This window comes from Barbus barbus (genome assembly GCF_936440315.1).
Source record: "Barbus barbus genome assembly, chromosome: 49".
Taxonomy (NCBI): domain Eukaryota; kingdom Metazoa; phylum Chordata; class Actinopteri; order Cypriniformes; family Cyprinidae; genus Barbus; species Barbus barbus.
In genome coordinates, this window is record NC_136727.1 from 362501 (window position 1) to 375000 (window position 12500).

A 12500-nucleotide genomic window follows, 5' to 3' on the forward strand; every position below is an offset into this window, starting at 1 on the left:
ACTGCAAACAAAATCGTTTCTGAAATTGTTATCCTAAGGTAATCATTGTATTTGTTCTCCGCTATATCCTTACGAAAACTAACCATGGTTTTACTACAAAAAAAACCTATACTATAGTTACCATGGTAACCACAAATTAGCCTCGGGTTTGCTACACTAACCATAGTTTAACCATGGTATTTGTAGTAAAACTGGTTATACAAATATTTAAAAAACATGGTTACTCCACTTTTACTATAATAAAACCATGTAACGTAAACGTAATGTAAAGAGCCGTTTACACTCAGTGTTGGGGAAAGTTACTTTTAAAAGTAATGCATTACAATATTGCGTTACTCCCTAAAAAAGTAACTAATTACGTTACGTAGCTACTTTAATGGAAAGTAATGCGTCACGTTACTTTTGCACTGCTTTTTAAATATTAATACAAGAAGTTTTAATTATAGCAAATATAAAAGGCCTTTCACAGCAGAAAGTGTGATGAATAAACCTCAGGAAGGAAGAGTAAAGTCACATCTGTACAGCAGAACGCAGGAGAAGAGGCTTCAGCACTCTTCAGCAATAAAACAAACACAATCAAGCACAATTGTTAGTTCATCTAAAGTCATTTTTGCTTATTAGTATGATTGAACTGGTCATCAAAGGTCAGCAAACACATTGGTTAATAAAATGGGATTAGATACATTTGTGTTGTTTAACACATTTAATTATTGCAGGTTTGCGTCATATTCTGAGTTTGCATTTCACTGTTTTATTTTCATAATTCAAGTGATGAAGGATTTCAGAAGTCTACTGTGAGATTAAACCTGTGCTTTAAATGCTTCAGAATGATTAACAGTTGAAAACAAATTTAGAAAAGTAATCAATTACATTACTTTAATAAAGTCATTGAAATAGTTACAGTACTTGCATTTTAAATACGGTAACGATTACATTTCCAAAGTATCCTTCCCAGGTGGTGTATAATTACGTAGTAAATTGGACTCTGCCGTGCTATTTAATACAGAAACACACATTCACTGAGATTCATCAACGCTTTATTCATTCATTCATTTATAGCGCAATATTTACAAGAATAATTTCAGGCACTCTGGGCTGCTTCAGGTACAATTATAGAATCATCTTTTCATTTACAAAATCAAAGGAAAACAAAACGCTCAAGAGGTATCAAATCCCATCTTTAAATAACGCTGAAATAAATTGAAGAGAAAACCAAAAGATAACACCGTTATGAAACATTACACGTGATCAGATATAGTCAGTGTCCAGCTGGAACAGACTCGTTAGGGTTTAATCGCTAACGGGTTTGTCGCAGGTCCTAAACGCTCAAAGCAGGTTCTCGTGACAGCGCAAGGTTTACTCTAGAACCGTTCCTTCGTTCCATTTACAGCGCTCAGAGTCATCGAAACCAAACCCTTGGGGTTAGCACCGCGCGGATCTTCCCGTCTGAGGTCTGTGTGGCGGTAAACAGAATGACTGCCAGCGACAGGGTTAGCTGGATGTGCGTGCCGCGTCAGTTTCTGCGTCAATCAGTAGAAGCAGATGGTGTGAAGGAACGGCCGGTGGCTCTTCTCCTCAAACTCCTGCAGAAGCTCATCGATCTCGTTCTCCATGTCGTCCGTGTGCTGAATCTGGAGACAGACCAAACACTCGTAAACAACCCTTCTTATGCAAACGGACACATTCATGCAAGGTTTATGTAACAAGCCCAATTACTGCATTCCTTCTGGATTCCAAAGATTACGTAAGAATGATCGTTTGCTCATGAAAGTTCATGAAACGCAAGCAGAACGGATGTCTAAAATCATTGTCAAATTAGCACATTTAATGCAAATATGTAAGAATAGCAGAGCTCTTATTACTCAGAAAAGCATTCTTCAAAAAAATTGTGTGCTAAAAACAAAAGAATGGTGACAAATGTGCATGAAACGTGTAAATCGTTGATAAAACCATTCTTGTGTAAACTGCTTTTGATTAACAACGTTTTTACACAATTTACACGTTTATTTTACTATTCCTTTAGCATTTACTTATTTTTGCATTACTAAGAAATTATAGTTTTAATTAATTTTATTTGTATATTTTTAAGTAAATATGAAACACCCACCACTACCTGGTAAAACTCATTGTAATTTGAATTAAAATTATAATAAAATTTATAATACATTCTTTAAAATGTAATAATATACATTACATTTTAAAACAAACCAGACATTTTAAAAAACAAAATCAACTAAATGATGTAAATAAAACTGTTCCTTCTTTATTTGACCCTCCAACTCCAGCACTCTATTCTAATTCTATTCTTTCTTCTTGATTTAAAGCCCTTTCCCCTTTAAGACTTGCTCTCTATTCATTTTCTAACGGCTTGTTTTCTTTAAAAACACTAAATGTGTTAATCTGAGACTTATAGCACGTGCGTATCATTGCTCTTTTGTTGGCTTTGATTGCTTCTGTTGTCCTCTTTTGTAAGTCGCTTTGGATAAAAGCACCTGCTAAAAGACTAAATATGAATGTAATTTGGTTATTTTTATGGCTGTATGCTTTTATTCCGTTTTAGTTCGTTATATTAGTCCATCAAGTTAAACTGCATGAAAACAAGAAATGGTGCTTTGGCAACCAGCTGAAATCAAATAAGTTAAAGAAAAAAAGAAATTATACACAACATTATTTGTTTTGTTGTGTAGTTAACTATAATATCCCTAATTTCTTGTAAAATCATGAAACCACTCTTACAGAAATTTGCTAAATCAGTGAAACAATGTGTGTATGCTTTTGTGAACATCAATTAAACTGTTGGGGAAACCCTGAGTTTTCTTTTTGAGAGCATGAAACATGAGCATAAAGAATTGGCACAGAGCAAGTTTATTGAACTGAAAGCAGTAACTCCAGGTGTTTCTGACTGTACTCACACACTGGCAGAGCTCACAGATGAGGAAGGCCCCCAGCGTAGCCTCCTCGTGATTGTCCTGAATATCCACATTAATGACATGCACCGGCTGGAACGTCTCCTGCTCGCGAGAGTTCAGGTCTGAAAGAGACACAGCCGTGATTCTGGAGCCACACACACACATCCTCTTCTCTCTTTCTCTCACACACACACACCTCATCGTACACACACACACGCTCCTCACCCTCCAGCACCTGGTCGTACACACACACACACACACACACACACACACACACACCCTTCTCTCTTTCTCTCACACACAGACACACACACACGCTCCTCACCCTCCAGCACCTGGTCGTACACACACACACACACACACACACGCTCCTCACCCTCCAGCACCTGGTCGTACACACACACACACACACACACACACACACACACACACACCCTTCTCTCTTTCTCTCACACACAGACACACACACACGCTCCTCACCCTCCAGCACCTGGTCGTGTACACACACACACACACACACACGCACACACGCGCTCCTCACCCTCCAGCACCTGGTCGTCACACACACACACACGCTCCTCACCCTCCAGCACCTGGTCGTACACACACACACACACACACGCTCCTCACCCTCCAGCACCTGGTCGTCACACACACACACACACACACATACACGCTCCTCACCCTCCAGCACCTGGTCGTACACACGCTCCTCACAGGTGATCACCAGGTCAAACTGCTCTTTGCAGCTCTGGAAGCGCTCGGGCCGTGTCTTAATGCGCTTGTTGCGGTCCAGCATGTGCAGGATCCCGTTCTGTGTGTATCTGAGCAGAGCGGTCAAGGAAGACGAAACACTGGAGTCTCCACAACACATCAAACCTGGTGTCTGCAAAGGATCAAAAGACTGGAAACACACACACACTAGCGCCATCTATTGGTCAACCTCAGGAAACCCCTTCTGATGTCCATTAACTCAACTATAGACCGCTCACTTCTCACAGCACGGGTCAAAGTGCAGCTCATAATTACAGTCCAGTTATCAGCAGAATAAACCAAGACAGTTCATGGTCTAATGAACATCCAACTATCAACAACAACAAACAAACATTTTTGATTTTCTTTGCGCTGCTGCTCTGAAATCTGCTGTAAATTAGACTAGTTATGACCATTTATCAGATATTGCGACATTCATTTTCTATTGGCTTCCTGTCACATCACTGCAAATCTAGCTTTGTTTTATTCTTATTTTTGCTTCATTAAAAGAAAAAAAAAATCTGATTTTTTTTCACCTGTTTTATCATTCATCGGGTGAATGATGAAAAAAACAAGTTGTTTTTGGCATATTAAACATGTCTAAAAATCTTTATAATGAGAAATGTACTTGAGAAGCAACGCTGCATAAATATTAAGGCTTGTTATAGACTGCATATCTTCAATCTAGTTTATTTCCTCTCATGGCAGTAACTTATATCCTTTACATAATTTGGTGTTCCTGGTCAAACGTGAGCGGCCTTTTAAAACACAGCCTGTAAATCTGTCGCTGCGCTATCATCAGCACACTTTGGATTCAAGCGTTCTGTGGATCAGCACAGGTCTTGTGTTTAGGATCTGATTGATCATAAGCTTCACTGATCTGAGCTCATGCACATCAGCTTGAGAGTCAACTTTGACTCAATTATACACAAATAATGCTTTTTCATAAAAACAATGAGGCGCTTGAGCTCAGATCAATGAAGCTTATGATCAATCAGATCCTAAATGAAACAAAACCTGTGCTGATTGACAGAAAACAAGCGAATAAACACAATCAAATATTTGCTAAAAACATAGCATCATTTTACAGTACGGCCATTTTTGAACGGGAATACCACAAGTGTAACAGAGCGGGATATAAATACCCACAAAAAAGTACAAGAATATCTTTTTGTGAAGTTGTTATACTTTGTGTGAGTAAAGTCAGTTAGTTTTAGTCTAATATGAGAACATTAACTAGCATTTTCATGAAAAACAAATCCCTCTCCAGGTCAAAATGACTGGAACATGAGGGTTAAAAAAGCCAATAAGACCTATACAAAACACGCACGCAATCTAAGAAATGTGGCTTCCCCAAATGAGTTCCCAGCTGGACTCGAGACACGTGATCTGAGGAATCATTCCTGTCTGGAGCACAAACGCTAGTGCTAGTGATGCTTGACCTAGCAAACGCTGAAAAACAGCTCCATATAAAACTATTATTTCAATCTTCTACAGGTGACGGGTTTGTCATCAAGAAACTGGATTCTGAGTTTATAGTTGTCAGACGCTTCTGGTTAGATGTATATATATATGTGTCCCTGCAGCACAGAAGCAGTCATCAGTAACACTGGTATATCTGTAGCAATAGACAACAATACATTGTATGGATCAAAATTATACATTTCTCTTTTATGACAAAAATCATTAGGATATTAAGATCATGTTCCATGAAGATATTTAGTACATTTCCTACCGTAAATATATCAAAACTTCATTTTTGATTAGTAATATGCATTGCTAAGAACTTCATTTGAACAACTTTAAAGGAGATTTTCTCAATATTTAGATTTTTTTGCTCCCTCAGATTCCAGATTTTCTAATAGTTGTATCTCAGACAAATATTGTCCTATCATAACAAACCATACATCTATGGAAAGATTATTTATTCAGCTTCAGATGATGTATAAATCTCAGTTTCACAAATGAACCCTCATGACTGGTTTTGTGCTCCAGGGACACACATGGCAATACCTGACTTCAGCTGAATCCAGAACTAACGGAGTCCGTGTGGTTTAGTGTAATCTGCTCTGAGCTCGAACACAATCACGCGAGTCATGTGTGACGCATTACAGGAACCAATCCGTGACCTGCTTTCCTGTCAACTCCAGGATTCAGAGTCTGGAAAAGACAAGAGCGGCTCCCATTTCATCCAAACGGACATTAATAAACGAGCTGCTGACGAACCCAAGAGAAGATTTCCTGCCCATGAGACGGTCCTACACCCTCACCATTCATTTAGACGGCAGACCATCACGTCATCAGGTGTCCCACAGAGAAATGATATTTACTCACCATGATGTCGTTCCAAACCCGTATGACTGACTTTCTTCAGTGAAACACAGCAGAAGAGATTTTAAAGAACACTGCACTGGACTCCATTTCTTTCACAGTATAAAGTCACACAGGTTTGGAGCAACAGAAAGGGAGTAAATCACGACAGAACGATTGATTTGGGTGAACTATCCTCTTTAATGTGAGCAACAGAACCAAAACGAGGAGCTCATCTTCGGTCACTAACACGTCGAGGCTCGTACTGAAGCTCTAGCGATTTAAACCATGTGTTATATTGCAGCTCTTAAGATAATCGTGCTAAAAATTAAACATTCAAAAAATAGTTTTGCAGAGCGATGCCATAAAAGAATCATTCTGGGTTGCTCATGAAAAAAAGTGTTTTCTTACACCGTGTCGTAGTTACACACGACGCGACGGCTTGTTTGTCCACACCAAACGCGACCGAATCAATCAAATATCGCAGCCAATCAGAAGCGTGTGTGGGCGGAGCCTCTCTGGAAGCACACTGCACTTAACGAAATGGTTCATTTTATAATCTAACTCTTAAATATCAAACCATTATTAAACGTATGTACTGAGTGACTGATCCCATCTGGTTAGTTCGCAGTTTTAACGTTTGTTTTCTTTTGAAGATCCGAGGTAAACTGTTGTTGCTTTCAGTATAGCTATAAACTCACGCAACAAGATATCCAAACTCATATTAGACACTTCTGACATTGAATAAAGCAGGTAATCAGTACCTGAGATCATCACCGTCATAGTTTGAACGCTGTTGATCCAGCCACAATGCCGCAGAAATTGAAATGTTTTCTAAAATAGAAGTTTTGCGTGTCGCTAGTTAGGACAAACTCTGATTAACGTGAAAGAGATCTTTTATCGTGTGTCGCGTGTAGTTAGGACACGCTGTTAGTGTGAAGAACATCTTGAAATCTAAACCTTTTCCACTTTAAAGCCCCGTTCACACCAAGAACGATATCGTCTGTTTACTCTAAGCTCGTCTGCCGCTTTAAACTCTCGAGCTCGTTACAGCAGGAGAGATTCTGATTGGATGTCAATACTTCTATCATTCATCAGCTGGAAAAATCGTTCTGAAAGCGATTCCAACAATATCGTTATAGCGGCGGTGTGAACTCTGCTATATTGAGAATGATTTTTAGAGCTATATCTCTATCGTTCTTGGTGTGAACGGGGCTTATAGGAAATTGTTTACTAAAGAAAGATTCCACGGATGTTCAAGGTTCTTCATGGAACCATCGATGCCAAGTGTTCTGGCATGTGGTCAGTGTTCTTTTAGTGGTCTAATCGATCAAGGTTTGATTCTGGGGCTCTGGCAGGTGCATCTGTGTGTATGCTAGGGATACAGCTCCTTGTCTTTACGGACCAGGTCGTTGTACATCTGCTCGTAAGTGGTTTTGAAGTCAAAAATGTTGGGTTTGTCCGGAGCGGGTCCTGGGAGTTTCACATGGGTTCCTGTGCCGAAGGAACGCACATCAAACCCTCGCTTGCTGTGGGAATAACAGAGAGACGGTGAGAGACCACAACACATCAGAACAGCAAACACATGACGAGAGCTGGGATCCTCCCTGACCTGCGGTGACTTACCGGACCTAGATCAACCTGAACACAGACCTCAGTCAGAAACCAGGCTGTGAGGACAAACACGCCGCTTAATGGCCTGTGATTATGTGATTATCATCTCACCACTAATACATGTGTCCCTGCAGCACAGAAGCAGTCATGAGTAACACAGCTATATCTGCAGCAATAGCCAACAATACATTGTATGGATCAAAATTATACATTTCTCTTTTATGACAAAAATCATTAGGATATTAAGATCATGTTCCATGAAGATATTTAGTAAATCTCCTACCATAAACTTAATTTTTGATTAGTAATATGCATTGCTAAGAACTTCATTTGAATAACTTTAAAGGAGATTTTCTCAATATTTAGATTTTTTTGCTCCCTCAGATTCCAGATTTTCTAATAGTTGTATCTCAGACTAATATTGTCCGATCATAACAAACCATACATCAATGGAGATATTATTAATTCAGCTTCAGATGATGTATGAATCTCAGTTTTGAATAATTGCCCCTCGTGACTGGTTTTGTGCTCCAGGGTCAGATACGGCTTCCTGGAGTCTTCAGGACTGTACTTGAGTCCCTCACAGCCTCGCTTCTGTTTAAATATAGCACTTCCCTGACTAAGATCTATACTTCTTTCCTCAGTTTATCAGGATAACAAACATGTTCCGTGGATGTAGGACATGTAGTATGGTATTATTATGAATACCGTGGTGAATTATGATGCAGTACCATGGTATTTTAGCGTGGTACTGCAGTAGGGTTTGGTAGCCATCATTACCACTGCATTACAAACACAAATCTAAGTCTTTGATTACTTCTTTAGTCTGTCTACCGTTACTTTATTCCAGAACTTTCTCTGTTTCTCAATTTAAGCTTTTATGCGTCTCATCAGCTTCCGTGTGTCTGGACGCGTAAAACTGCGTAAAAACTGCGGTTTTTTTGTTTTTTTAATGATTCCGGCTCGATTCGGTTCGTTTCGTTTCTCGAGGTCTGACTGTCCCGGTTCGACTCCGATCCGCGTTTGGACCATCTGGACACCGATTGAAGAAGAAGGACGAAACGGCGAGGCGGATGAAATCGGGGTCGGTTTCTCGTCGTTACCTCAGGATGTTGTGCGCTTCCATGCTGCGGTTCTGGTTGCTGGAGCACACGACCGCGACACGCAGCGGATGGGCCGGCATCGCTATCTAAAGCCCGGTGAGAGAGGAGCGGCTTCGAGAGATCGGTTCGACGCTTCTACTCGGATCCGCTGAGGACGAGAAAATGGCGTCTGCGCTGCGCAGCTCTCAGTGCGGCGTCACAATGGGGGGAGGGGAAGTGGGCGGGGCTTCCGCTGAGGCCTCAGAAAAACACAGCCAATCACGTGTTATTAGACACGAAAACGCACATGCCTAATTTACATACGGGTCATTCCTGGGATTAGGTAACATTTCAGATGGAAATATGCATATTTTCAAACTACATGTTATTTCACTTCTAAATACATCATTAGGCACATATCAAACCTCCAAAAAAATCACATTTCCCACCTCAGGCATTAAAGAGCTTTTATTATTTTGAGTGTTTTCAGCTTTAGACAGCTTTTTTCTCAACCCTGTGACGGACAAACTGGGATTGGTTTAAAAAGAAAAGGATTTTACACAGAAACTGTTATAAAACAAAGATGTACCTGCTGTTCATGTGTCCCTGATCATTTAATCATAACAAATGCAACATTTGTCATCATTTTCACATTTTTATAGGACTGAAGCTAAAAACACACAAATTGTGTCTTTATTTTTGTAAAAAAATATTTTTAATTTAAAATTTTAACTGAAACCACAATTTTATTGTTTTAGCTCTTAACATGTCAGATGGTAATCAGCAAGAAATAATTTTATTCTTAATTGTCTTATCTATTCTTTTGGTAAAAAAGGTTTGAAAACATTTGAAGGCATTTCCTTAAATAAAAATGTCTCATATTGTCCTCTTGTTTATCTGCATGGACAACACTGTCTTCTGCTGCAAATGTGGGAGCAATTTCTGATGAACGATGCTTGTCACATATTACATCAAATATTATATTTAAAACAAAAATATGAGTTGTCATGATTTTGAAGTTCATATATTTACTGAAACCATGACTATTTTATATTTTTTTCATTAAAATGATTAATAAATGAAGCAAATAATCTGAACCCTGTCACAAGTTTACAACCCCGTAACAATGAGAAATACATATATTTGTGACGGGGTTGTGTTTTTTCACTGAAAATGGCCACTGCTTCTCATGTAACTGGAGGAGAGTAGACCATGTATGGCAGCAATTAAATAAGTATTTTTATTTTTATTTTATTTTTATTTTTTTTATTTTTTTTTTTATTTCCATGTTTTTATTGATTTTAAATGTCTATTTCACTTTCTTTTATGTAAAGCACTTTGAATTACCACTGTGTATGAAATGTGCTATACAAATAAACTTGCCTTGCCTTGCCTTGCAAGTATATTGTATATACTTATGGATTAAAATAAAATGTTGAAAAAGTAATGATTTTCCATCTTAATTTTATGTGACAGGGTTGATTTGTTAAGCTTGACAGTACCCTCCCTGACTACAACATATCTCAAAAATATGAATAAAAAGTCTGATCCCTGATAGCACATGTACATCTCGGAGACATCTATTTGATGTCTGCATTTACATCTGCAAGATGTATTTTTTAGGGTGTTTGCTCATCTGCAATACGTCTATAGGGGGAGGTGTTGCCACAATTTATAGCAATATTCTCAGTATTTCTCAGAGGGCAGGCTTTAAGTATAACTCGTTTGAAGTTATGGTGCTGCGTATAACATTATCTAGAGAAACACGTGTTAGTGATAAACCCCCTGTGATGTTTGTACTGGCTACTGTATACAGGCCACCAGGGCACCATACAGACTTTATTAAAGAATTTGCTGATTTTCTATCTGAGTTAGTGCTGGCTGCAGATAAAGTCTTAATTGCTGGTGATTTTAATATCCATGTTAATAATGAAATAGATGCATTAGGATCATCATTCACAGACATTCTGAACTCTATTGGGGTTAGACAACACGTTTCAGGACCTACTCATTGTGGAAATCATACTCTAGATTTAATACAGTCACATGGAATTGATGTTAGTGGTGTTGAAATTCTGCAGCAAAGCGATGATATCTCAGATCATTATCTAGTGTTGTGTAAACTCCATATAGCTATAACTGTGAATTATACTCCTTGTTACAAGTATGGTAGAACCATCACCTCTACCACAAAAGACTGCTTTGTAAGTAATCTTCCTGATTTATCTCAATTCCTCAGCATATCCAACAGCTCAGAACAACTTTTCTAGCACTTTAGATACAGTTGCTCCTTTACGCTTAAGGAAGATTAAAGTGCATATTGCAGGTTAAAAAAATAATTCATAATACACGATCACATTTCTATAATTCAAATCCGTTGAAGGATTGTTAGGCTGCATTAATTAGGTCACCCGGAACCGGGAACACTTCCCAAAACACACGATGTACTTGTTACATCGTTAGAAGAATGGCATCTACATGTTTTCTGAAATGCTATGTTGGAATATGCAAATGAGGTGTTGTCTAATTAAATATGCACTAATTTGCAAACATTTCTAGAACAAAAATGTCAACATTGGGTGAAGCCAGGTTCAAAATCGTTTCATTTTGTTGACATATTAGACTTAGAGGTTTTTTGGATATCTCTTTTATCACTCCATAAAAAATCATGTCATAAAATATTGTAAAAAAAAAAACAGGCAAATTATAAATTAAAAATCCCCCTCAGTAAAAACCTTTAGAATGTGGAGATGTTTGGCTCAGTGCAGGAGAAAAATCTCATTTTGAGAAAACAGCCTTTAGAGGTATGTATTGTAATAGAAATCTACAGATAGAAACAGATAAAAGTGCTATAAAAGAAACTGTTTTCTTTCCATTAGTCTGAAAATCTGTAAATTGACAGGTGCATGAAAGAACTGTGTTTGCCTGCAGTCTGTAAACACAAAGCCAGCCTGTTCATGAAATTCATCCTCTTTTATTGACACAAGGTTTATATAACACAGTATTCAAAAGACTGTTCAGCCAGTCAGCGGGTCCTTATTTTGGTGAATATTACTAACTCAGAATTAGAAGAGTCATGTAAAGATAAGGCATACTGTATGGAAATTATTGGGTTTGACACACAGAGAACAAAACTACAGCGTCCCTCCAATAAAAGTACAGCAGCTTTTCTTCCAAACTACACTCAGTAAGCCTCAAAACACCGTTGTTACCTTACACAAAGCCATCATATGCAGTTAGTTAGCATTTCTAAAACCAATATTAATATAGCTATCAGTCTAAATATCAATGAGTGCACAGTTTTTTGGTAAATGGGATAATTAAACGAGACTATAGATGAAAATACACATAAACACAGGAAAAAAGCTTGTCGTGTATAGCTAAGTGTATCCCTTATGACAATTAACACAGAAAACATGGTGAAACCATGGCAACCACATGGTTTTGCAACACTAATCATAGTTTAACCATGGTATTTGTAGTAAAACTGTGGTTGTATAACTGGTAATCAATACGCCAGAAATATCATGGCTACTCAACTTTTACTGCAGTAAGTCTCTGGTTAATTTTCGTAAGGGATGGCTGTGTTCGGAATGGCATACTGTCATATTATTCCAACTATTTCTGCGGTGCGCTGTATCCCACAATGCAATGCCTTGACTTTGAGTCGTTCGCGACTCCTTACTCGATTAGTCAAATTTTTAATTGCGCTAAAACATGTCTTTTCTAAGAACTGGACGCCACTCACATTGAGCTTCTCAGAACTGTGCCTAGTTTTCTATTTCTCGTCAGTAGTAGAAGCGCAGAGTTTGTTAGTTAGTAGCTAAGAGCT

The 12500-nt window shown here is 38.4% G+C and overlaps 2 protein-coding genes across 2 annotated transcripts in view; both read right to left on the reverse strand.

Moving 5' to 3' along the window:
- Positions 1-732: 732 nt before the first annotated feature.
- LOC306867732 (RNA polymerase II subunit A C-terminal domain phosphatase SSU72-like) lies at positions 733-8892 on the reverse strand. Its single transcript, XM_079413576.1, has 5 exons — positions 8690-8892; positions 7358-7501; positions 3594-3733; positions 2913-3031; positions 733-1631 (listed from the first exon to the last, which is right to left on the reverse strand). The coding sequence occupies exons 1-5, from the start codon at positions 8767-8769 to the stop codon at positions 1530-1532; spliced, it is 585 nt and encodes a 194-aa protein (XP_079269702.1). The 5' UTR covers positions 8770-8892; the 3' UTR covers positions 733-1529.
- A 2735-nt stretch (positions 8893-11627) lies between these two features.
- LOC306867755 (fibronectin type III domain-containing protein 10-like) overlaps positions 11628-12500 on the reverse strand; it is a 2065-nt gene continuing 1192 nt past the window's right edge. The window contains exon 3 of the mRNA XM_079413606.1: positions 11628-12250. The gene's annotated coding sequence lies outside the window, so the exon portion shown is untranslated. The remainder of the gene's footprint in view (positions 12251-12500) is intronic.

Coding starts and splice junctions, on each gene's coding strand:
- LOC306867732 (XM_079413576.1), bottom strand. CDS start 8,769: ATGCCGGCCCATCCGCTGCGTGTCGCGGTCGTGTGCTCCAGCAACCAG. Junction 3,734..7,357: donor GTCCGTAAAGACAAGGAGCT/GTATCCCTAGCA, acceptor CGCTCTGCTCAG/ATACACACAGAACGGGATCC. Junction 3,032..3,593: donor GTACGACCAGGTGCTGGAGG/GTGAGGAGCGTG, acceptor TGTCTCTTTCAG/ACCTGAACTCTCGCGAGCAG.